The sequence below is a fragment of the Pezoporus occidentalis genome, unplaced genomic scaffold, assembly GCF_034315485.1.
Source record: "Pezoporus occidentalis ecotype Australia unplaced genomic scaffold, CSIRO_AGI_Poc_V1 ctg35, whole genome shotgun sequence".
NCBI classification, from domain to species: Eukaryota; Metazoa; Chordata; class Aves; order Psittaciformes; family Psittacidae; genus Pezoporus; species Pezoporus occidentalis.
In genome coordinates this window covers 2,038,563-2,065,710 of record NW_026915483.1, presented here as the reverse complement: position 1 = coordinate 2,065,710, position 27,148 = coordinate 2,038,563, and the positions used below count along the sequence as shown (strand labels likewise).

The 27,148-nt window shown below is 41.0% G+C and overlaps 1 protein-coding gene across 4 annotated transcripts in view; it reads right to left on the bottom strand.

Moving 5' to 3' along the window:
- Positions 1-27,148, bottom strand: part of ATXN7 (ataxin 7) — an 82,235-nt gene that overhangs the window by 35,880 nt on the left and 19,207 nt on the right. Inside the window, exons 1-4 of one of the 4 annotated variants that reach the window (XM_062630230.1) lie at positions 22,772-22,996; positions 22,352-22,609; positions 21,686-21,754; positions 109-213 (exon numbers count right to left, since the gene is read on the bottom strand). In XM_062630230.1, coding sequence (XP_062486214.1) covers positions 109-213; positions 21,686-21,754; positions 22,352-22,598 — 421 coding nt within the window. In that variant the 5' untranslated portion in view covers positions 22,599-22,609; positions 22,772-22,996. Of the gene's footprint in view, positions 1-108; positions 214-4,618; positions 4,910-21,685; positions 21,755-22,351; positions 22,610-22,771; positions 22,997-27,148 lie in introns of those variants that run through there. The other 3 variants (XM_062630231.1, XM_062630232.1, XM_062630233.1) reach the window with 3 other exon arrangements.

The following is a 27,148-nucleotide window of genomic DNA, read 5'->3' as shown; positions in this document are numbered from 1 at the left end:
ACATTATTTAGAATACAATGATCTATGTACCATCAAAAATAAAAAAATTGCCAGGCTTAATCCTGATTTAACCTCACCCTTAATTATTAAAAACAGTTAAGCACTTACCATAATGTGATTGAAATGCCTGTGGTTTTACGACCTGATTACAGTGGTTACACATCACCAAATAGAAATCATCATGAGCCGGGCAAAGACCAAATATTGGCATATCTAAAAACAAAAAGACAAAATGGCATCTCTCAGCTGCTGACAATTATTGAGAAACAGTTTAATTACAGAGCCATGACACTAGTGTTGAATCATAATTGTAATACATTTGTATCAAATTTGAAAATTAGAAAAAAAAAGGGCATATAATGCAAGAGATAATTTTGTGCTGGAGAATGACAAAGGCAAAAATCTTCCTACGATGATAAATGTAAAATGAGTGATTACTTGCAGAAAACATCTATTAGGAAACTGATTTAGGACTGATTATCTTATACCAGATGTAAGAATGTAATAAAAAGAGACTGACTTTAAATGACAACCACAACATCAGAGGGGAGGTTTTATGTATTCTGAAAGAGGTTTGGCTTTTATTCCAATTTAATTACATAAATTCAAAAAAATGAACTTTATTTTCTATTTAATTTTTTTAAACCATTTTAAAACACACAGTCATTCACCAGGCACTATTACATGCCTAATGGTTTTATTTATTTAACAGTGCATTATAGTCCAACCATCTGCTGCCAGAGATCTGTGTAACAGCTATGGAAGAGAGAGAAACAGAGATAACAGTATGTCAGAGCATGTGTGGATTTCAGAGATAACACACATACTTGCAGACTTTTCCTAATAAAATTAGTTTCTACCATTTTGTTTTTAAGAGTATAGTTTCTTACGAATATAGTTTAACAGTTCAAACTGCATTCAGAGACTACTGGCGCATTAAATACAAGATTTACTACATAACTTCAAGGTATATTACATTTATAGAACTAAAAATTATCTTGAATCACCAGAAGATACAAAATAGGAAGCTGCAAACATAATACTATAAATTAATTATTGCCAACCTTGTGGCTAAGGGATCTACAGCACTATTTAAAGGTTTAAAACTGATATAAGAAAACTGAATTTTCTTCAAAAGAAATACCCAAATTACAGATTTATCTTAACAGTAACTTAGAAATTAAGTTAAACTTATTTATCTTAATGCTAGGAATTGACATCAGTGCTTTGTTTTACAGATACTAATTTGCCTGTGTGTATTTTTAACAACATCCATATTTTTGCTCATTAATGGAACATCAATTATGACATAAATTGAGCAAGCTGCATTTGAAGAGCCAATGTGCCCTAACGCAAGGTAACCACTGGCAGAATGACACCGTCAGCCCCGCAGAGCCCCATGGACACTTTGTTTCTCACAGACAAAAGAACGTATCCCCATGGAACAGCTTCCAGAGTGAAGGGCTCCCTTTGTAGTAAGAGTCTTCCATCATATTAACTACTTTCGTTTTAAAAATAAGATTTATCCCTGGTTTTCCAAAAATATTGTTAGGGCTACATGAAAATTAAGCATGATTCCTACAATAACAGCTGCAACTGGATTTTGCTGCTGGATGCAAATACAATGACCGTGGACACCTGACTTGGCTGTGACAGATCAGAGCTACACTTCTCTAAGTCACAGGCACCTTTTTGCAACTGAGCTTACATTGAGTAAATAACTCTGATTTGCACTTCATTAAGTAGTGACTCTTGCTTATTTATTTATATGATATTTATCAACAGAAGTATGAAGACCTCAGGCACACCTAACTTAACACAAACTAGGCATAACTAGTAAATATATGCTGGTGGAAAAAAAAAAAGCCAGATAGGAATAATAAACTTCTACTTTTCAATATCTACCTTCTGTGATGCAATATTAAGACAGATAAGAAAAAAAAGCATATAAACTTAAATGGTAATATTTCATGCAGGAGCTTTTTGAGTATGCCTGTGTAAAACAGTTTTCACAGGGCAATCGAATATTTCCATCTGACTACTCACAGGCCATGATGAATGGGACAATAGCATGCTGCCTGCTATTTACACAGTTAATAGCACACAGAGAGGCTACTACCGTATAACATCTAAGGAACTGTAAATCCACATCCTGGTACCTATTCCCATAATCATACCTTTCAGACAACACTGGGTTCACAGACTTTACACCAGCTTGTACAGCATGAGGGGGGCGGGGGAAATTCGCTTACACCAGAAGAGGATTGCCTACTTCTGTATCTCTTGGAAGATAAAGCACGCCTTGACACTAGTCTGAGACATCCCACTTGCTCTCTAAGTACCCTTCTATGAATATTTGCTGGCAATAAAGAGCTGCAATTTTAAACAACAAGTGAAACAAATTGGCAAACTGATGGAAACAAAAATGTTTTCCTATTTCAGTTTGGGGATCCCAAGAAATGAGTGATTCATGAATGTCCTTTACACTCTGAAGCACATATGTGGGGTTTTAAAATCAAAGCTCTGAGTGACAAAGTAATGTCAAAACACTAATAAATATATAAACTCATAGGTTTAAGAGCAAAACCACATGACAGAGAAATAAAGGATTTGCTGCACAGCCAAAATCTCAACTGTGACTGCAAAGGAAGTCACACACAAGACTCCCAGCCAGATCACAGACATTAATGTAAAAGATCTTCTACCCCCAGTTCCCTCACCCTATACTGATACAGATAGACATACAGAAGCATCTAAATGTAACCAGTGAGGAAGTGGTGATGGTTAGAGTCCTAAATGCGATTTCTTTTGCTTTCTCGTATGAGGTAAAATAACCCATAGCTTTTCTATTATTAAAGCATTTATTTAAAATAGACATGATCAAATCTTTTTGTTAGGGAAATTGATAGAGCCCAAGTAACAACAGAACCTGATGATGCTGAGCGCTGCATGAACACATGAGACTAGCACCTAAGGGTCACAGAACAGATACCAGTGGGCAAAAAGTAGTATCAATACTTCACCTGAACTAGTTTTAACAAAGGGTTTGAAGCTATAAGGAGTGTGACTCAACCAAGATTGGTTAAGACAACTGCAAGAGACCTGAATCCACACTTCCCAACCCAGGAACCTCAGCCTTAGGCACAACACATCCCATGTGTTTAATGTGCTTCACTATCATTTTAGATGAGCAGAGCAAGAGCATGTCTCAGGAAAACCTTACTTCAGTTTGTGTTTGAACACGGCGAACACCTATGTGGCACTGCTGCGAGACTGACAAATGAGACCATGCAAGTGGCAGAGAATAACAGAACTTACATAAGAAGTACTTACCAAGAGGAGATGTGTGCCTAATTTTTCTGTTCCCCTCTCAACCTCTTATGAAAGTTCTCAAGTCTTGCGGTTGATATTCTAATGCCTAATACTTTATACCTATTTCATTTAATGACATGCAAATTCTCTATTTAAAAGTCTAATGAAGTTTATAGTATTTTGCCAGTGTCATTTCAAATGCACTGCTCCTCCGAGTTTAAAGATTACTTTTTGAAATACTTCACTGTACATGTAAAGCCTGTGCCTCTCAAGGAAGAGCCTAGCAACCGTGATTCATATGTTCCTCTTTCAAAGCTGGGCTCATTTAACTCTCTCCATCTGGGAATGTTTTTCAAGGTCAAACTAAAAATTTAATCCAAGACCTCAAACTTTCCATTTATTTCTCCATAAATGCAGTATTTCTGCAGTATCAACATACAAATACTATTATAAGAGCTCCCAGTTATGTTAATTCTACTAATGCCATAAAAAAAAACAACTTCATTTACCTCCACAATATGAAACCTCCAAACATTGTGACCTCCACAGTTCACTTCTCCTTTCAAATGTAACTTAGTTACAGTGGTTTTAAAAAGGTAACTTTATTTTATATATTGCGCTACTCTTCAGCAAGACTGGAACAAGCCTGTGCCATAGGCAGTTCTGAGGTATCTTAACTGCAGTATTTGTTGAGCATGTAATAAGGAAAATGATAGTCATGTCCTCCACAACCATAAAGGGTAAAAGAGTAGAAATACATTACTTTTATTACTTTAACAGGATCTGACAGTACCTGGGACAAGTGTTACAGGCAAATAGGATAACTGTTAGTTAGTTAAGATACCTTGTAGCGCTGTTTGTGCAGAAAGCAGAAAAAACCTCTCCAAAACCAGTGGAATTAGTATATTTAAAAGCTTGTGATCTGGAGGCATGGCATGAGGACGGAAAATGAAGCACATGAAATGGCAAACCCAGGCAGGCTGCAGACAGAAAGCTGAGCTTGGTTATAATCATACCAACTGCTCAGAGCCAGCCCAAACAGCTAAAGCTCTGCCCAAGATATCTGCACACTGGGTGTGAGTCCTGCTGCACCCATGGCTGCACCTATGTTAGCTGTCAGTAACAAGCAATCTTCAGGTACAGGGAGGATCTCAGGTCAAGCTTTATGCAAAGTACACTGCTTTAAACAGCAGTATAAGGTACTGTAACTCAGTTATCTTATGTAAAGCTCCCATCATTTTTAAGTTAAATAATCCCTTATTTTAACTGATTAAAAAGCTATCTAAGTTAGCAGCTCAAAACTTACCTTTCATCCACAAACACTTCACTTCCTGCAACTGAAATACTATTTTCTACACATTATTTTCCCAAACTGTTTTCCAGAAACACTCAAGTGCTTATCATTCATGAACACACATGTGGTTTTGTATACTTATCAGTGTTGAAATGAAATTAAACTACTGGCAATTCTTTTATCATGTACTCTGAAAGATGCAATAAGAAAAAGAATATTCCTAAGCAGATAATGTGAACGAAGTAAGTAAAACTAATACTAACTCAAAGTGAATATTCAGCGTGCTCTGGTTTTACACAAGTTTTAAACCAAAACAAGAGATTTCTGGTAAAATATACATACTTAAGGGTTTTCTGCAAAATCTCAAGTAATGAACACTGATGTATTAATAGAACCCAAGTATTTTATGAACCATATGTGCAGGCCTAACAAATTTGTGCCTGCAAAGAACATATGCATAGTCAAACAAACCCAACGCAAGATGATTAAATTTATACACCGAAACACTCCTCTTAAAAATGTGCCCCATAAGGTTTCTGCTCATGTTGCCTTAGATACAAAAGAACCCTTTAATACAAAATAAAGCAAAACAAACGGACATCCCCATACTCGAGCTGCTATTTTATTTAGGTTCAGAGGGAAGCACTGCTAAAGTATTTTCCGCAAGGTTACCTATTTTTTCCATTCCTTGCCAGCTCCACTCTGTACATTAAGTAACTCGCTTTTCTGCACATTCAGCTTTGAAAGCCCAGCTATGCGAGGAGGCATCTGAAAGGCACAGCTCTCCTTGGGTTCCCACCACAAGCGCATGAACTTTGTTTCACCGTGCAGTTGCCGATTGATTGGGTGAAGGATGGAACAGCTGAAGACTTCATTAAATAGTTTTACTACATTTTCCACTTGAGCAAATACAGCAATTACATAGCATTTTATTGAAGTCCTAAGAATACCTAAAGCTCAAAGTTTTAGCTTGGAGAAGTTCCTTTCACTTCAACACCAAAAAACCCACAATCTAGTTTAACTGGGCACAGGAGCTGCATTACCAGATTTGATTACCATTGTAAATCCTTACAACTGTTAGAACACTTTATCTCCAAAAGCGGAGCCCCCTCTGTCCACTCTCCTTTCAAAGCTCAAAACTGCCTATTTTTCCAAAGCTATGGTTCTGCAGTTTTGACTTTGCTTTTCCAAATTTAAGCAGAACCTTGCCCAGTGAAACCTGAAAGGGTGAAGGAGGACCCACCTCTCCCAGCTCCCATTTTCCATGGATTCAGCTACGCTGCATTTCCAACATCCTTTCCCCTGCATCTGCGCCTTCCTGCTTCACCTCTAGCAAAAAGGTTTGATGTTGCATGCAGTAACACTCCTGTGTGCATACCCAGGCAATAAATCCAAACACCATCCTTTTGCAGGCTACAAGAACACAATCACTGCAATTCTCCCATAGTCTTTCCTCCCTCTCTCTGTGAGATGCAGAATGCAACACTGTCACATCTCCTGTCCTCTGATATTCAGCAGTCTTGGGAAATCTCTGTATCGTGCCTACTGATGAAACTGAGCAGCAGATTCCAAACAGAAGCATGTCATGCACACGTGCACCTGCAGCCTAGCATGCAGCTGGGAGTTCTAATTTTAGGCTCCCAAGATTTGAATGTTCATGTAATTATACATAAAACAACGTATTAAAGCAAACATCAAAGAATTTAGTCAAATTCTTTGTATATGAATTCAGCTACCCACAATTAATCTGTTGGAAATTCTAACACAAAACCTATGTCAAATTGTTCAATTCAAAACTATTAAATGGGTTTCCTAAGTTTATTACACAGAATAATACCAAATTTCAGTGAGCAAGTTTACAGAAGATTGTCTGCAGAGAGGCTGATTAATACATTTCTCAATGAAACAAATAGTGTATTTAAAACTTTTCAGCAGATTGTCTCCCCCCACACATTGTATTCTGTTACATCAGGTTTTCATCAGCAATTTGAATTAATTCAGCCAGCTGCAAAAACTGTTCCAATTTCCTTATTAACGGGTTTTCAAAGATGAAGATATTCGAAATTTCTCCAGCCAATTTGTATAATATTATGTAAATGCTGAACTTCCAATTTGTCATGTTCAAAATCTTTATTCAAAGTCACACATTATTTTTAGGTGCCATGATCTCATCATGCTGTTGCTGTATTTCAGGGAAGCCAACAAGTTATTATTTTGGGTTTGTGTCAAAAAGAATTCCAAACAAAACTATTTGCTATCTTCCCAACACCAAAATAGCTCAAGGAAGCCTCAAAGTTGAGTTTAATTTTGTAATTGCGACACAAAAGTTAAACAGAATTCAGGAAATAAAAAAACTTGGGAGCTCACACAGTAAAATTCAAATTTGGGCTAATTTAATATGAAAGTATACACATAACCATTCCAGTTATTAAACAGAAAAACAGGGTCTATTATGGGAGGGAGAAGATCTGGATAAGCAATTAATCACATAGCCTCAATTACATAAATCATCCACAGAATAGTCTAAACTGTATCTTAAGGCATATACCCTGCAGCATGCTACTGTTACGAATTAACATCAACAAGTTTGGTTCTTCTCTTTCACGCACAGCACTCTGTACGTTGCAGCAGCTATACTTTTGTAGTGGGGGAAAAAAATGTTTGTTTTATTTAAACCTAAACTCACAGTTTACGTAAACTGCTCACTGCAGTACAAGTATTTTGATACATCATGAATGCAAGTGATGTTCTGAAGCTCCTCATCCTCTCCCATCTCCTATCTAGACATACTTTTGAGGAAATCAATTTGGCATGTGTGGGTTTTACGATCTTTCCCCATGTAATTGTCCAAATCACAGCAATACAACTGGGTGCTGGCTGCATCTCGGCACCCAGTAACTGGGGGACTGGTAACAACCATTCACCTACAGATTTACACATTTTCTTATTGAGAACTGGAGGAATACAGTGTGTTCCTTAGAAGAGAAAACAACAAAACTTAGTAATAATAAAACCACATTATTTTCCCTGCTACATAGGACATGTGTAGTGCTCAACTTGCATCATTTCACACTGTTCGCCTAATACCTGAGGGAGCAAATCATCATATGCAAGAACCCCCAAAAGTAAGGAAAATTACAGAGATGACCTGTCAACTGAATTCTATTTCAGTGTTTTATTAGGCAACCCAACTACCTAAAACCACCCCACCCTTGCCACTCCCATTCTCTATGCAATGGAACATCCACCCCAAAAGTAAGAATGTTTCAATCACGTCTATTACAGCTCTAAGAAAACTGATGCCTGTCAATTCTCACATACCAACTTACACTTCCACACCCCTCTCAATTTGGCAGGCACTATAGCTTTTGCATTAAAATTTACTTCCTTTGCTTTACAGATTTACTAGCAGTAGATTTGATACAATTAAAAGAGAATAAAATGCAAGTGGCACAGCAATAAGCATATGAATGTACTATAATGAATAAACCAGTAGCACTGCGATATTTAATAGCATTAAAAGATAAAGTGGAGAATAAAACAATTATTTTGTTGTAGTAAGAGCTAACTCGCCTCTTTTGTATTTGAAGACACATGTAGTGACACAAAGTATTTTAAACTTGGCTATTGCATACCTTTAGACAAATAAATATGACTATTTCAATTATCAAGCTAAGGCACCAGTAAGTCTTTACTTCTCACAATTGATGTATTCCAGCATATACAGAGCTACAGTTATCAGAGATTCCCTTCCAAGAAGAGATTTATCTGTTCCAAAGTGTTGGGCTTTAAACCAGTGAGAGTTGTCTTCTGACACACACTTATATTAACTAAATAGATGAGCACTGAAGAAAATCAAGCTACCTATTCACAGTAAAAGGTCAGTAATTCCCCTGTTGGCTGTTTGTGATACAACAAAAACTTAGTGCAGCCTAAAAATCTTTATGGAGATGAAATCTGTTTTATTGTTATGCAATTTTGAATTCTTCTAAAGGTTAAATTTAGGGTTTGCCTTTACACATCATTTCAACTTTAGAATAAGCCCATTGCTATCCTTATTTCAAGATGTGTTTCTTAGCTCTTAAGAGTGATTCACCTTATTTTAGGAGCCTGACTTCACAGAATTTTTCAGAATTCCATCTTCAAACATTACACATGAAATACATGATACCTGATACAGAATGAGACTTTGAAACCACAGGATGAACAAACCTGTACCAGGTATTCTTCTTCCGTATCTGACACTATCTCTCTGCTACCAAAACCACCCATTCCACTCTTCAACAGAAGGACTGGTTGGGAAGGACTGCATTCAAAACTGAAGATCACTTAGAACATACCATACCTGCACAAGACCTGAAAGGGCTGACATGCTTGAAAGTAAATTTTCTGCTCTGTCATGGTGTGGGCCTCTGTAACATAAGCAGAACACCAGCCCACTTCTGATGTACACAGAAGTTAATACCAAAAGTAAAACAAAACAAAAGCAAAGGAGAGAAGAATTTGCTCAGGCTCTTTAAGGTACTGATTCAGTTGGTTTCATCTAACTCATGCTTCTGACACAAATTTCTAAGACTAATTCTCTCCTCTGGTTCCTCCGCAGCTAACAGTGCTCTTCTCACACTTGGGAAGAAGGTATATGAACACGTAGAAATGGACTTAAATGAACAGAGGAATGTGACAAAAGAACTTTTATCTCTTTTGTGGGCCAGCCAGGAAGGAAAATGCTCTGCCCTTGGAAAAAAAGTACCAAATAGGGCACAACTTTTACTTTTTAGTCATCTCATGTCAAAAAGGACATAAACCAAATAAACCTGATTATACAGGCAGCAAAATAAAGTCATCCTTATGCAGATGCAAGAAGATTAGATATATCTGGAGTATGATCATGCAATGAGCAAGAGGTGTCCTGCACCCCACCAAGAACGCTACAGACTTCAAGCACTGGTCCCGATGCAGCATGTTAGACTAGGCCTGTTTGCAGAGTCCTGTAGAGTAAATGTTACAGAAGATATATGGAATCAATTTTATCAGCAAGAGGCACAGCAAAGGAAATCTGAAGTTGGTATTTAAGAAAAGGCATGGAAAAGCATATTTCAGAGCACTAGTTACCCACCCCTAGGTGACTCAGGATGACAACGGTAAGGTTAAACAGGTAATAGAAAATTGAAAAGTAAACGGGATCCTTTGATATTATAACAAATTTTTTACCTCCCTCCAGCATGCTGACAAGAACCAACACATCCACCTTCCTACAGCAGACAAAAGATAACTACTGCAAACACGTCTAGGATGTCAAGACTGTGGTTTACAATGGAAGCAGATCCTGTGCCAGACACAGCAGTCACACACGCATGGATTTCAGGACCTACACTGAGGTCTTCAGCTCAGACCAGCTCGGAGACTACTGATGCCTATCCAAGGTAGGCAGGAAGCCAAAACCTCAGCTGCCAAACTTGTTGAGCCAGTCTTCCCAGTGCTGGCCCACAATGCACCACTTTGTGTTTGGAAATTGCTCAAAAGCTTTTGCTTCCAGCAACAGTGCTGAGCACTTGGGGAAAGATGCCAAAGGAGTCCAAGAAAGGGTATCACAGGGCCACCGTAACAGTGGGTACACCCCAAATGCTCCCGTCAGCTGGTGACATCACCCTGAGTCACTGCGATGACAAAACAACACCAAGCTTCCTGTTAAGCCTGGATTTCACAGAGTGCAGGAGAACTTAGTGTGATTAAATTATAAATAAACCTGCTGATGCTGCACCTTACCAGCATTTCTTCCCATTTCAAAATGAAGAACATCAACCTATCCAGACTGTGATTTTGGTCCTTTCCCAGGACAGGGGCCTTCCTTCACATCATTGTTGTTATCCACAATGACTCTCAATGGTGTCAGCAGGAGGACAGAGAATTGCAGTGCTGCGCAGAGAACCCCTTTTTCATCCCAAGAAGCTGTAAACAAGCCTTAGGTGAGACACACTGACAAGCACACTGAAGATTTTACTCCTGTGCTCCACCTGCTCCATGGGTAAGAATAGCTTTCTTATCTCCAAGGCTATGAAGCTAACACTTCAGATCATTAAATTCAGGCCACAAAACCAACAGAAGAGTCGTCTAAGTTTTACTCCAGCAAATTACATGGTGGTCTATGCCCCTACATTTAGGGCACAAGCTTATAGTCAGGTAGAACCAAAGGAAATTTCCCAAACAGGGGCTGAAGTGTTCTGGACTTCTCCAAACACCCCATGGAAATAGCAGTGTTGAAATAGCCAGGCAAAGCAAATCAAGTCAGCTGGCTATTAAAGCAGGCTCAAGAAAAGAAACAACAGACAAGGAGAGGGCTCTGCCCCAGCTGAGATACAAAACATAATCAAAACATATCATGAGTAGTTCATGAACGTAGCAGTTCAAACACTGATATTTTCTCCAGAGTCTCATAACACAACTGGTAATAGAAGTCTTCCTTCAGTGACTTGGCCACAAAACAAAGATAAAAAAGAATATTTAGGACAATACTTTGCAGTCTATTCTGTAAGCACATATTGCACCAGCTTTGGTAAGAAACACAGTTCTATTGAATTTGGATCAAAACTCCTCAGTAAATTCCAAACTACAACATGGCACAGCAGCTCCTGAACAAGCATGACTTCCAGACAGATGCTCTGGGTAACACACCTTATACAGAAAGAAAAACCAAAATTGTTTTTAAAATTCAACTTAAAGTATTTTTATGAAGCAAATGCTGCTCACCAGGAAATTCATTTAAGCCTTTCCTCTCAAACACTTCCATTTAGTCCCAGTGAGAGGACAACTGCCACCTCTCTTAGCAGGGCAGAACAGACACATTCAAACACAGATTCTACGTTTTAAAAAATGAATTATCTGAAGAAAACATCCTAAAAACCAAGATTATATCCCTTACAAGAAAAAAAAAAAAAGCCCAGCAAAGCCTTCTGGCTGTCAAAGTTAGACTTCTCTAACACATTTATAGAGTCATATTAATTGAACAGGAATGAAACAGACAACTTTAGTATTTCCTGGGAAAAGTAGTAAAAATCCTGGGAAAACTTCTTATTTTGAAAGCTGTTTTCCATATTATTTCACATGGCTGTCTCAATAATCCAACAAGCTCACTGTCTGGCTAATGGGAACACTTTTCATTCCTTTGATAGAGCCATCAACACCACAGCCAGTTAACTCAAATCTTTGCAGTCTGAGGCCTCTGGATATTCCTCATTACTATAGATTTGCTCTGAAGGGATAAGAAGGCTATTTGGTATGGCTCACACTCACATACACTGTATAGATGATCCCTCTTTCTCCTTCTGGCATCATTCGCAACAGCCTTACAATAAGAGATAAAAATAAATGGTGCCGTAACTCTTCCTCAGCAGAGTAACTCACATTCAATTTTCTCCAGTTCACAATGTTACTGGGAACCACCTCAGGAATTGCAGTTGAAAACCCTTTTGATTTCTATTACCTGGCTTTCTGACAGGGCTAATTACTGAAAATTAAGAAATAATAAAAACATACTAACCAGTATGTTAAATAAGATAAACTAGTTCTTGCTCGCTGTTTAGTTTTCACAATACACTACTCATAACTGATATACACTGCAGTTATCCACTGATACATCATCTCACATAGAGATCCCCAAGATACAAGATCTACTATGCTCTATAGTCACATAGGTAGCCATGTAAGAACTGGACCAAATTCACTCTGAAATGATTCGTCATCAAGCACAGGCCAACAGGTTTGAGGATTACCAGACCTAATAGATGCTGGAAAATTCAGCACCTTCTTTAAGCAACCATCACCTTGTTTTGGAAACAACTTGACAGTTAGAATGCAACCACTATTTCACAAATGTTTCACTCAGCAGAGATGGAGGAGCTGCTTAATCCCACATTACTGGGAGGAAAAAAAGAAAATTGCAGAACCACACCCCAGGTATAAACTGATCCAGGCTTTCTGTATTTTAGCCTGAAACAATAGCCAGAGGGTGTCACTTAGGCTGCATACACGTTGACAAAGCAATGGCTACAATATCGAGGGACTGACAGTTAAAATGTTTGCATTAGAGAAGTACTTTGCTGGCTGATCACAGGTTGTAGTGAATGCGGCTGTCACACACGCAAAGTCTCACTGGCCAAGCCCATACCCTGGTCCTGCATCCTCCTTCCAGTCAGAAGCAAGACTTCAGTGGCTCAACAAGACCTCACATCCCCGGACACTACCTACTAAACTACCAGAACCAAAATTTTTCCACTGACCATACCTACCACTGTGTTTATGCAGTCAGTGAAAATGACAGCAGAGCGGAAAATGCATTTGTGAAGGGCAAAATACAACTGAATTTGATGTTAAAAGAAAAGAAACATTACTGTGTAGTCAGCATATTATTTGCTTTTCAAATTTAAGCTTCAATGCTTCATTTTAATGCAAGCTGCCACAGGACTTTCAAGCAACTTTAACAGCATTAAACTGTCCAACAAACTTTCCTGCAAATAAAAAGAGCTCTAGATGTCAGAACAAAAACACATAGAACATCACAGACTTACAACCCCAAAGCTGCTCCCTATTGATTTTAGCCTTTCAGCTGCTTTGTGTATACGTTTCCAGTGCCAGTTGAGAATGCTGCGTTCTCATTAAATGTCCGCAGTGTGACAGAAAGATGACAAAGTTTTCTGACTGTTATAACCCACCAGAAGAGAAGGGAGGCATAACCAATTCTCCCATTCACCTTCTATTATCAATGAAGTTTGTCTGTGGACTACACTGAAGCTATCAAAAGTCAAAATCAGGGCAGGGTGAGACTGTAAATAAATGATCCTTCTCATGGGAAAGCAGGTTCCCATAAAAGAGCTTATTCCACAAGGGCTGACAAGCATCGTTTACACACAAGTAACTGAGCACTTGAGTATTTCTCATCTACTTGAGCCAATAACCTGGAATATTTACCATCATGATGACCATTTCCAAAGCTAGCGATCGTGGCTCCAAGTGATGTGGGAGCAGCTGTGAGTGCAGTTTACTTTGATGAAGTCATCCCTGTAGTATCTGGGGTTACCACGAGTATCCAGCTTACCACGAGAATCAGTCTGACAGCCACTGAACCACCGGAACTGGCTCACATCTGTACACAGCCTGCACAAGCAGGGAGAACTACTGACTGTGCAAAGCCTTCTAGCAATGGAACAGTGATTACAATGCATTCTTTGCCTTCCATAACAACTGCTTTTACAGTTGTGCTACTCTCCTCCAATACACTTTGAATCCCCTTTGCCAGATTTTAACACTTGCTGCTACAAACTTGAAGTACACTGTTAGAATGAGTCCAGAGGAGGCCACGAAGATGCCCTGAGGGCTGGAGCACCTCTGCTCTGGAGACAGGCTGAGAGAGCTGGACTTGTTCATCCTGGAGAAGTCAAGTCTCTGGGGAGACCTTAGAGCAGGTTCCAGTGCTTAAAGGGGCGAACAAGAAAGCTGGAGAGGGGCTTTTGATAAGGACCTGTAAGAACAGGATAAGGGGGAATGGCTTTAAACTGACAGAGGGAAGATTTAGATTAGATTTTGGGAAGAAATCCTTCACTGTAAGGGAGGCTCTGGCACAGGTTGCCCAGAGAAGCTGTGGCTGCACCATCACTGGCAGTGTTCAAGACCAGGCTGGACAGGGCTTAGAGCAACCTGCTCTAGTGAAAGGTGTCCCTACCCATGGCAGGGGATTGGAACGGGATGAGCTTTAAGGTCCCTTTCAACCAAAACTGTTCTGTGGTTCTACAAAGCTGCATTCATTTCCTACACTGTAAGAATGTCTAGGTAATAACCTTGGTATCTTAGAAATATAGAATAGTTTGGGTTGGAAAGGACCTTAAGATCATCTAGTTGCAACCCCCCTGCCATGGGCAGGGACACCTCACACTAAACCATGCCACCCAAGGCTCTGTCCAACCTGGCCTTGAACACTGCCAGTGATGGAGCATTCACAACTTCCCTGGGCAACCCACTCCAGTGCCTCACCACCCTCACAGTAAAGAACTTCCTGCTTATATCCAATCTAAACTTCCCCTGTTTAAGTTTTAACCTGTTACCCCTTGTCCTGTCACTACAGTCTCTAATGAAGAGTCCCTCACCAGCATCCCTATAGGCCCCCTTCAGACACTGGAAGGCTGCTATGAGGTCTCCACGCAGCCTTCTCTTCTCCAGGCTGAACAGCCCCAACTTTCTCAGCCAATCTTCATACAGGAGGTGCTCCAGTCCCTTGATCATCCTCATGGCCCTCCTCTGGACTTGTTCCAACAGTTCTGTGTCCTTTTTATGTTGAGGACACCAGAACTGCACACAATACTCCAAGTGAGGTTTCACGAGAGCAGAGTAGAGGGGCAGGATCGTCTTTGGCCTGCTAATCACTCTCCTTTTAATGCAGCCCAGGATATGTTGGCTTACATATGAGCAACTTCCACACCACTGGTGATTTTATTCATTAAAAATGAAGAGAAACAATTTTAAAGCATCTTATAGACTATTTAGAATACTCCATTACAAATCAAATACTGTAATGCTTTGTGAAAGATTAGATCTTTTCTGTTTTTTAAGTGCTAAGACATCACACATATCCCCAGCTGTCCTGTGGATGTTACAGCCATACACTAGCATAGTCAGAGAAGGTGTAAGAACTGTATGCATTTTCTTTTATAGATCCACTGCAGTGGAAGCAATAGCTTTTAAAATAGTTACCTTAGAGACAGTAATCTGCATCCTCTTAACCCAATTTATTTAAAAGTACCCTTCACTAAGCCTTTGTGTCTTTCCTGCTCTACTTAGATACTAGTGTTATCAACTCTAATATTACAGTCATATTTCTACATATTTATCACATTGTTCTTCTCTTACTGAGCATCTGTAGATAAATATAGAATAGAAACTATATAAAAAGCAGTATTTAATCAAGAATTATCAAGACATCACCTCTTCCACGCAGGGATAACCCAGCTAATCATACATACCTCTTAAGAAGCGTTAGGTAACACTGAGTTCCTGACAGCGATGTATGTGTACAGACAACCGTCTCAAAGGTTCTTATAAAGAGAAAAATATCCTGCTTCCTCACATATTACAGACAGATTGAGGCAGTTTTTTGGCTGCAGTTCCACTGAAAGTCCCCAAGGCTTTGCAATATCACACTAATACTATGGTAATATCAAAAACCTGCAAAGTATCTTTAAAGCATAAAAGATGACACAGTTCTAAGTTGCAGTCGAACATCACAATATTCTATTTATAACATGTGACTCATCCCAGCAGAAATAATTAAATATTGTAAACAGAACTTGGATTTGAGGGAAAAAATAACAAGAAAACGAGGGCCAGTCACTGCAGATCAGCTCAAAATCCTGTCACACTGCATGGGGCTTAAGCTATCTCATAAAATCTCTCCAATTTTCTTAAACAGTTCAATGCACTTTTAAAGTCTCCTTGTAATTGTTTTACGATAACCAGCCCACAAATCCTTACACCGCTTTGTGTAAATAGTCAATTAAAATGCAATGAAATGAAGAGGAGATTTATCTGATTACAGACTGTGAACAGCTATGCAGGATGTCAAAAGAGAAGAGTGGCACTTTGTACTGCTACCTTGAAATACATATTTCAATCTATTACAAATTCTCACCAGGTATTTGCAGGCAGTCAAGAACTACAGAGCCCTCTAAGCATCTTTGACACAATTTAACACAATAAAAAATCAACTCAATTGAGCACCTCCCAAGGCTGAATAAAGACAAATACGAAATAAGACGCTCTTACTTGTATTTACAACTTAATACTGGAACAAAAGTTTCACAAATACCTTCATTATTTATTGAACTTGCTGCTGGGAAAATTCTAGATGATGGGTCTATGTAGTAAAGATGCACCTAGTGAGCCCTCCTGGCCTGGTCCTGGATTTCACTGCTCAACCCTGCCCAGCTCAGGGTTCAAGAAGAACAAGGGTTCATCACATGTACCCTCACAGCTCTGTTTAACTTTCATTTACAACAACTAATGTAATCAAATCTGAAAGCTTACAATGAATGCCCTTCCTAGAGGTTCATGGAGTCTCTTCCCCCATGCCCAGGACATACTAACTGCCCAAGAGCCAATGTTCAACTGTTATCAGGTGACACGATGCTGAAGAGAATTTGCTCCCACCTGCAATCCTGATGGATTCCTGTAGTCAGAAAGTCTTCTGAAGTGTCTTCTGAAGGTGCCCCCCAAAATCTGTCAACCTGCACTCCCACAGAATATTCAACACTTGCTTTATTAAGACCAGTATAGTCTAAAAACTGTTAAGACTGGTTCCATGCTACATCACCACACAGCAAGCATCAATTCAGATCCTTCCAAGCGCCATCAAATGCACCAGTGACCATCACTCAACTGACCCAAACCTATGATGAAGTAATTGTCTCCTCTGCATCTCCCTCCACAACCATCTGAGGACCACCTCAGCCAAAATAGCTTGGCTACATACAGAAAGCAATCACACACTTCCTCAGGATTCTAAGAAGCACCAAGTGCAAACAGAACAAATCACTGGCAGCCTGTATGGATGCTGTAAGGGTGGCCAAGACCTTTATAGCCAAGATTCAACAATCCTGATCCATGATGATTGATCAAATTGAGCTCAAGACCCAAGTTACAACTGTTCTCTACTCCTCCTAATCCTTTGTTGCCATTTAGCTATAAGCTATGGTGACGGTACTAGGGAAGTGCTTGAAATAGGCAGTACCAAGGGATTCACCTCTCAAAGTACGCAACACACCAAAACAAACAAGGGGCTGTATATGTAACTGAAAGAATGAGATGTTTAAGCTCTAGTAAAGACACCCCATGGTTTCAGAACGCCCTAAATACATTATTAAACACCTAATTTCAAATTGTCTAACCAAATCTTCTCCACGCTTATTTTACATTCTGAGATGCTGTAATTTCCTTCACATTCTTCTTATTATACAGATCTTAAACTTATTTTATAAGTCAATATAAGAATCTAACAGACTTTCACCCCAACCACTTCAAAAGGGTTACACAAGTAACTATTACTGCAAGTAGCTATGATCTCTGAAGAGCAGATAGGTTCTTTCCTCTGTCTCTCCAATCCAGCCTTGGTGGCGGTGGTGATATGTATTAAATAAAACAAAACCAAAAGCACAACATACAAGATAACTGGTATCAACTAGGAGTTTAGTGCTGGAAGAGTCAGTTTCTCAGGGGGTGAGAGAGGGCTAAGCCCCCAGTCACAACAACTTCAGATCTGTTTCTACTTGGTGAGCCAAACTCTTCCATAGAGTGAAAGGAATGAACCTGTTGTCAAATTCTGCAAGAAGCCTAAGTTCATCCTGTTGAAGCCTGTCAATGTTACCATGAATGAACTCTATGCTGACACACACAGTTCTATTTTGAGATCATCTTCGCAACAGTAATGGGCTAAAAAAACTTTTAAAAGCAAACCCAATTCAACAAAGGTTAGCAAGAACCTCCTGAAAATGAACTTGTTTGCCAAAATCTTTCAATGTTTGCAAGAATCATCATGTTCAAATGAAAACTAAAGACACATCGACCTCCTTTTCAGACCTGCTGCATCTCCAAGATGAACTAGGCATATGTGAGCACACTGGCTGCATCCGTTGGCACATGCTCCCAGCATCACAAGTCTGAAGATGCACTTCAGCAATGTTTCATTTCAAAACCAAAGAAAAAATGCATGAAGAAGACTACATTTTCTGCCCTGCCATTTTAGGATGCATTTATAGATCATAATGCAACATGCTGTACTTGCTTCATCACAGCAAAAGCTGTGTGGCAGAGGAATCACACCTTCAGCTGGTTCACAAGCAGTAAGTAGTTAAGTGACTGTGTGAGCTAAAAGATTCTGTCACGTGAACTACATATGAAAATAACAAACAATTGCTTCCAACATGCTCTTACATCGATAGTACTGCTCATCACAAGAATATCTGAGTGTTTAAAGTACCCTTTAAAATTCACTTTTAAGTAACATTTTTTCCATGATGATGGATGCTCCTTTCTCATTTCCATCTGTTGCGCATTTTCCATACCAAAAGTAAGCCTAGTCCATTGGGCCTGTACTGTGCTCCTGCAGCTCCAATTTCTACATCAAAGCACAGTGTGGACTGCTACTGCCTCAAAAAGCAGTAGAAGCATCCAGCAAGTTTCTCACTTTGTGAAGGTCTGTGAGGATGCCAGCAGGAATGACTGCATGTTATGGATTAGCAGAATAGAAAGCATGTAAGAGCAGTGAAAAAGAAACGGGGAAGTAGAAGAGACAAACACAGGGAGTTTGGGAAGCTCAGTTTTTTGTTCTTACTTCGATGTGAGCTTGGTGACATCAAGAAGGGTTAGATACAGAAAAAAAAGGGTATGAGACTATAAACTAATTTTAGTTGCCTGACCCCTACATGGAACTAGCATCACTGACAGGTATTAAGGACTCATCAGGCTTCACAACCAAAATCATGCTGAGAGGAGCTGCCTGATCAGCCAATAGGAACTGCCAGTGACAAAGACGTGCCCAAAATCCTGCCCCTCTCCACAGCTTGCAAATGTTGTCCTGGAATTACAGAGTTATGTCCTTTATTCTTTTCAAGAAATAACAGGCATTATTCTTTCCCTATAAACATAACAAAAGGAGGAGCTGGAAATGCTAAGTCCCTTTTTAATACAGTGTTACGAAAACGGGAACATTCACTCTTCGCTCAGGAGGAACAGACACTCTTTCCTACCAGCCTGAAATCCACCTCTCACCAGGCAGGCTGAAGATGAAGCTGCTCCCACTAGAAGATGCAGAGAAACCACATGTGGGAAAGGAACCGACTACATGCCATGACCCAGTGGGTACACAGGCGAGTGGGAACCTGACCTGAAAGCTGACAATGGTTAAATAAAGCAAGCAGTTCTTGGGTTTGAACCCGATTCTAATAAGTGGGCTGTAAAGTCATGTTCCCGCCTTCGCTGCCTCTCCAGGCCATGAATATTTAATTCTTTTATGCAAACTGGAAGAGTTGCAATGCAAGGTTAAATTAGCCTAAATAACCTTGAAATCCTTTTGTGAAGTTGGGCCTCTGAGTCAACTCCCGATCTGGAGAGAAATGACTTTCTTACACGAGTTCTGTTGTTGGCTGTATTTAAAACACTGTGCGGTACCAAGACAAAATCTTGAAGTTAAGAGTTGATTTGACAGAATGTATACCATTGGTTCACCTTCCTATGCTAAGACCCATGGTTTACACAGTTCAATTATTTAATGTTTGTGCCTCAATTTTGAACGCAAAATTCTTCCTGGGAAAAGGAATCAGTTACAGGATTCTCAAAGTTGTATTTAATAACACAACACACACACATGCTGGCAACTTTTGCTGCTCTGTAAGTGCAAACAGCTTTTTCTTCTGCTTTATTTTGCTCCCTACACAATAGCTACAGGTAGACACCAAGGCAGCAACTCATCCCTGTGTCATAAAGCAACCAAAACAAACAGAGGTCTGGAAGCCTGACAGGGCTACTAAGTTTCACTTTTAATTCTCACAGAATTTTATGAACTTCCTTTAACTCCTAACCCTACAAATGACTCGCATGGCTGGAGTCAGTGCAGAGAAGCTGTGTCTCGGTGGTCAGCCTATGCAAAAACAGTTTCATGAGCTCTCTCCAGAGGAAAAGAAAAAAAGATTATTCTTCATCCTGCCAGCTAATCTTTGAAATCTGGAAACCGTAGATGCTTGCATTTTAAGAGGTAGAAATAAGAAAGAATGTTTGAAAATCCTTATTAGTAAAATCTTTATGAGGGTAATACATATGTTTATTGTTACAAATGCTGTTCTAGCACTTGAATGATTTGTCTATACAGAAAAATAAATATCCAACACAACTACTACTAGATTGGAACTCAGGAGTGGAAGCAATAAGGTCATTTTTTAAATGCCTAAGAACTTATGCAGACACTCAGAAGCTAGCACAATGGCACAAGTGATGCTGAACACCACAGCACAGCTGCCTGTTACATCTTTCTTACAGGTCACTGACCACTGACTTTGGTCCTAGAAATTGATTTTTCCACAATGTTAGCAACAGTAGGAATTCTACAACAAACAGATATTCTGATTCAGCCTCAAGATGCGTCACTGCCTCCCCACCTTATTAGTCTGTACCACCTTGCTTGAGACTTCACCTGTTGTCTCTAGCTCACAAGTAGGTAAGTACTGAATCAGATCATCTCCTAAGGTCCTAAGCCAAGTTTACAAACTCAGTCTTCCATTTCTAACAGCATCAAATTAATTATTTGGAATTAACTGATCTAGTATTTAAAACAGCAAAGCCTGTTCTGTGATATACTTCTCCAAGTCCAACAGTACCTAGCTAGCAACAACAACAGAAGGGAAGTTTTAGAACATTTCTCTGCTATAAAACAACAGACTGGAAAAACAAACAAAAATTGAACACCACAAATCAGACTCATCACTGTTGGGTTTTTTCCACTCCTTGTTACAAAGTTACCAATAATCTATATTTTTCATTCATTATCTGCTTACAACCTGGAGCAGCATTGTTACTCTTTGAGATGAACTGGGCTGTTAATGGGCTTTTGCTAATCACAGGTGAAAGGTCACTCTCATTTAGGAGTACCCTAACAAATAAACATTAACACATGGACACAACAGAGTAAAGGTATCAGTATTCAAGCACTGACAGTGATTACACTAAAAGTCAAAATGTTTTAGTTCAAGAGAAAATATCAGTGATGTTCACACAGCTTCCTTGTAGTCTTATTTGTAGTTTTAAATAATAATTCAAAGAGAAACACTGTAAAGACAACAAGTAACCTCTGCCCTATCTTGTAGTTTTGAGATTATATATTAATTTAGTAACAATGCTAATGACACCACTCACTGACAGGCCGCAAGTCCCAAATCCAAAGCGATAGGATTGAAGTCTCCCTTCTCTTTCCCATACACGTCCTCTCATAACTCGTTACGAGAAGGAAAACTTCGCAGTGCACTTCTCTTCATGACTGAATCAACTCACCTTCTCGGCAAAGTCGCATTGCTTCTCGGTTCCGGCCGTATTCCTTGAAACTTTCTTCTAACGCCGTTCCTAAAACCAAAAAGCCACAAGATGTCAATGCCTGCACAAGTCAGAGAGCAGAACTGACCCCTCCGCTACTGACCGCCCGTTCCCCCGCGGGAACAAACTGGTAACTCAGGAATAGGCGCTCCAGTCGCTGCCGCAATAAGTACGGCTTCCGAGAGGCAGACACCTCTCGTCTCGTCCCGTCCTCGGCAGCGGAGCCGCTGTCACGGCGGGGGTTGCCTCACCTCAGCCGGGACCTGCCCTCGCCCCAGGCCGGGGCTCAATCGAGGGCAGGAGCAACCGGCCTCCGGGGACGGGCTCAGACCTCCCAGCACCGTGTCACGGATTAAAGGAACTGGGGCAAAGCGCTCCTCATCCCGCGCCGCGCCCGAGCCCCGGGGACCGCGCACCGGACAACGAACTCGGCCGCGACATTAGGGGGAAGCGCGACGCGAGCAGAAACGGACCCAACCGCCTCCTAGGGCCCGGTCCCCGCGGCGCCCTCCGGCCGGGCACCCTGCCGCGCCGCACCGGGGGCAACCCCCCCCCCACACTACAAACCAGGCCGGCAGAACGGCTGAGGATGGGGGGGGATGCAAGTGAAGCCTGGCAGCCACTCACCGTCGTTCCCGTGAAGTTTAGCAGCATCGACCCAATGGCTCCAAGGTTGCCCCAGCATCGCCTCGGGGCTGGGCAGGGACCTGCGCTCTCCGACGGCCGCCATTGCCGCTGCGGTGGCGGCGGGGCCGGCGCCGCTCCCGCCTCCTCCGCCTCCTCCTTCGCCGTGGCGGGGCCGCCGCTGCCGCTGCCTGACCGCCGCCGCGCTGCGCTGCTCCCTTCTGACGTCACCCGCGGCCCGCGCCGACATTCTTTCCGCTGCTATAGAACGTAATGGGGGGGGGAGAGAGACATCGGGAGCTTTTTAAGGTGGCGCCGAGCTCTTTAAGGAAGCGCCGAGGGGATGACAACCAGCTTTAATGGGTTTTAACCCCTTTTCCCCCTTCTCCTCTAGGAATCTCTATAGGGAAGGCATCCACTCACCTCAGCGGCGGCCCATGGGGAAGGAGCCGGGCTCCCATTATTGTACTGGGAAGCGCTCCCTTTCCTCGTTATTGCGCTAACAAAGCGGCGGAAGGGAGCTGGGATAGAGGAGGGTTATACCGTCCTCCAAGCGCTTCCCGGCTCCATGGGCCGCTCTTTCTCAAGCCTCACCGCGACCCTACAAAAACAACGGCCGCATCACAACGCCGCCTGGCACCGGAGAGAAGGGGGAAGGGGGGGCGGAACGGAGGAACGCGACGCTGAAGGAGGCGTGACGCGCAAAAGCGGCTCCTCCCCTCTTCCCCTCTTGACCGGTCCACCTTAAATGCGGTGCCTCCTTAAAGGCAGCGGAGGGCAGGAAACGAGTCCTCGGCGGGTGGAGGCCCGACCCCCGCCCCCCAACGCCCGGGGACCCGGGCATTGGAGGGGGGCGGGGAACCGGGCCGGGTCTCCGCCTTCATTCTGCTCGTAACCTGTCTCACGGGGAGGTTTTGTCATTGATATTCCACGTTTCTTTTTACCCAACAGTGTTTTGGTTGTGTTTTATTTCTCTAAACTTTGGGATAAAAGCTCGGATTAAAGGATGCTTTCGTGCTTGGCAACTCCTAGTTACGAAGTTTAAGCAAAATCGAGTTATTTGCTAAAAAAATCTCGGTTTAGAAACTATTTATCAGAGTTTCTAAACTGTAGATTCTAACCCCCTATTATATTACAGGGCTCCCTCTTCGATAGAATAAAAAGTTCTAGTAACAACGTCAAATAAATTTGCAAAGGTTTATGGCTACACTTGATGCTGCCGTCAGTGCCAACATCACAGAATCATAGAATAGTAAGGGTTTGAAAGGACCTTAAAATAATCTAGTTCCAACCCCCCTGCCATGGGCAGGAACACCTCACACTAAACCATGTCACCCAAGGCTCCATCCAGCCTGGCCCTGAACACTGCCAGGGATGGAGCATTCTGAACATTTGTTCAGCATCCTGAACAAATAGCTAAAAACTTAGAAAAAAGTGACTTGCTGCTTCCTAAAAAAGTGACTTGCTGCTTCCTCTACAGTCTTCAGCCCGTGTGTAGTCAGGGTGAGAGCACAGGACTCAAACTGCTCACAGATCTCATATGTGTATTTGCAAAACCAGGCAGCAGAAATCAAAGCTGTAAATAAATCTATTTAGGCTACAAGGTCTCAGTCCTGCAGAAGTGTGTATACATGCAGGCTTAGTAGAGGCTTCACTGGTTTCCTTTAAAGTGTGGAACTATACAAGCTACAGATCATAGAATCATGGAATGGTTTGGGTTGGAAGGCTTAAAGCTCATACAGTTCCAGCCCCCTGCCCTGGGCAGGGACACCTTCCACAAGAGCAGGTTGCTCCAAGCCCCATCCAACCTGGCCTTGGACACTGATAGAGATGGGACAGCCACAGCTTCTCTGGGCGCCCTGTACCAGCGCCTCAGCACCCTGACTGTAAAGAACTTCTTTATATCTAATCTAAATCTACCATCTTTCAGCTGTTTCTTCCCAAATTCTTCCATATAGAAGATGCAGAAATACGAGTTCATCAGACAGTCATCATATGGGATCGGCTGTCATTGTAAGAATAGTTTCAGTGTTCCACTCAACTGATAATTTATGTCACACTCGGAATGCATCTTGCAGAATTGTAGATCTAATACAGAATCTTGTCTTGATCACTGCAAATCTAAGTTAACTCCTTAATAAAAGGCAAACACCAAGAGATTTAGATAAAGAGAGCAACAATGACTCCTGCTGCAGACATCTGTAGTAGGGTTAATTAACAAAGGGTATCAACTTCTGGAGCTCAGCCCTGACCTTTCAGATAATTACACTCTTAACTGTACTGCAGCTTCCCAAAACAGTGAAATAATTCCTCCTCTTAGTTTAAGCATGAGTGAAGATGTTTATGGAACTAGAATCTAAACATAAATGATGAATGATGGGCATTATTGCTTGATTAATTATCAAACTATATGCTTTGTAATACAGAAAGCTACTAAAAATCAAAGCTGAGGGCATGACTGGAAAAAAAAAGTCAGGTGCTAAACAGTTCCTGGACAGAGCTTTTTTTGCAGTGTAGAAGCCAGATAGGCAAAAAAAAAAAAAAAAAAAAAAAAGTCATGATTTCCTTCAAGCTTAGCTCTTCAAATGCTCCACAAATGGAGTCTAACAACATCCACAGCTGAATTCTGACTCCAGCCATAGGATAAGGCATGTTACAGACAGAACTATATTTTCTGTGTCAAATAATCTAGTTTATGTTACAAACTTCACTCACAGAGCTCCCCTTTAGTCTGGAGAAAGCAGACAGAAAGCTGCCTCTGCTGCAGTTTGGAAAAGAGTCCTTGATACATCTGAGTGTCCATCAAATTCATAAAGGCTTTTCCTATTATTTATTTTGCATAGATCATAAAGCACATACAGTGATGGCTGATCAGGCAGAGCCACAGAACACCATCATATACCTTTTAATAGTGATCAGATTTTACCATGGTTTATCAATTTAACATTCACAGATCACATGGTTCTTTTCTTTAATTATTACTGATAGATGTATGTCAAATAACACAAAAGTTCAGTGGCCTCATTTGGCAGAATCACATTAATCAGCCAACTACTTTAACCAACCAGTGCATTAGCAACTGTTCAGTTTCTAAGGTTGACACTCCTCAAGTTAATCAAAAGCATCTCTTGCTTAAAAGTGCCAAGCAGGTAAAGCACACACCTCTGTTCTTTCATACAACTTTGATTATCCCCTTTCTCACTCCTATTTTTTGCCCTTTCAAACTGGTTGTTACATTTTTCTCCCTCCCTCTTTCACAGTTTTTGTTATTTCTTCCCTATGTATTCCCACTCAAGATCTAATTCTGCAGCCTGGGCCTCAGGCTGTCCTCCCGTAATCCTTCTTCCACTAGTATTTTCCCTATGTGTCGTGAATACATCAGTATTCCAGCAGAGGGAGGAAAAGTGGCAGCAGAATCATCAGTGCATCAGCTCAATGCACAAGACAGACCACTCAGAGAGCAGGAATAGGGCAGATGAAAATGTGACTCTACATGGCCTGGAAGTGGAGAGAATTTTCTTTTCCCACAAACTGACCAGGTTGAATATGTACTTGGGTTGTTTTAAGCACACAAGTTCAATTCTCTTAAATTGTTTCCATAGTGCTATACATGGATGCATTGATGATTTTAGGGAAAATAGGGAAAACCCCTGAAAATCCATCATGTTAGTAGGAGATCAGAATTGAAAATACATGTAGCCTTTGAACAGAAATTATTATTACAAATCTGAGACATCCAGGTGAGGAGGATGCTCATCCAAAGCTCCCTGGGCAATCAGCAGAGAGTCAGGGTAGTTTTTGGATTAGTTTGGTTCCTCCTGGTCCAAAGCATTTTTGAAGAAGCCCTTCTCTTCCTGCTGGCCACAGAAGTAGTCATAGATGACCATGCACATAAATCAGGCACCTGCATTAGGTACCCAAAGTTAAGTTGGATGAATCTAGTTAGGGGTGGGAAGAACACTGGTGTGAAAAGCACTGCCTAGAAGCCAATGTTGCTTTAAGAGAACATAAAGGGGTCCAGAAATGCTACAGTTTGAAGGCCTTAGCTGAGGAACGAAAATAGCTTAAGAATTAACATCACGACTGAGACAGTGTGTGAATAACCATGAACTACTCCTATGTGTGAATGTGAACAGGTGTTCAGAGAATGGAGAGAAGAAACAAGATCAGTTAAGTCAGATAGACAGTGGGAAAGGAAACGTGAGGCAGGAAAGCAGCAGAAAACTGGGGATGATGCGGAGAAAGCTGCCAAACAGTGGGGTGAAGAAAGCATAAACAAAAAATATAACACAGCCTGCAAAATGAAAGAAAGGAGTCAAGAAGAGGAAACCAATTATACAAAAAAGGAGAACCTACAGTATTAAACCTCACTAAATAGATTTAACAATATAATATATGCGGTTGGTGGTACTATGATTGAATGTATGCTTACAAACTGCATACAACGACTGCTTAAAGCTGTACGTGTACCACCAGGTTTCTTTCTTTTGCCAGTGGGACTGGGAAAGCCATTCAAACAGGGAGCACTTACTTCAGCTGCTCAGTTACAACCTGTAAGACAGCCTCTGTATGGGACCTGAGATACGGTTAACACTTAACTGGAATGAAAAGGGAAGGATGAATCTGTAGCTGAACTCTTAAGAACAGAAGCACAACGATACAATTCACTGATGATTTTCCACAATGGAAGTGAAAGAAGACAAGAACTGAAGTGCAAAGGGAGAGGGAGGAGAACCTTTATCAGTACTCAAAAGAAAAATAGTGAATTCACAACAAAGTCTGTCAAGGAAAAGATCTGAG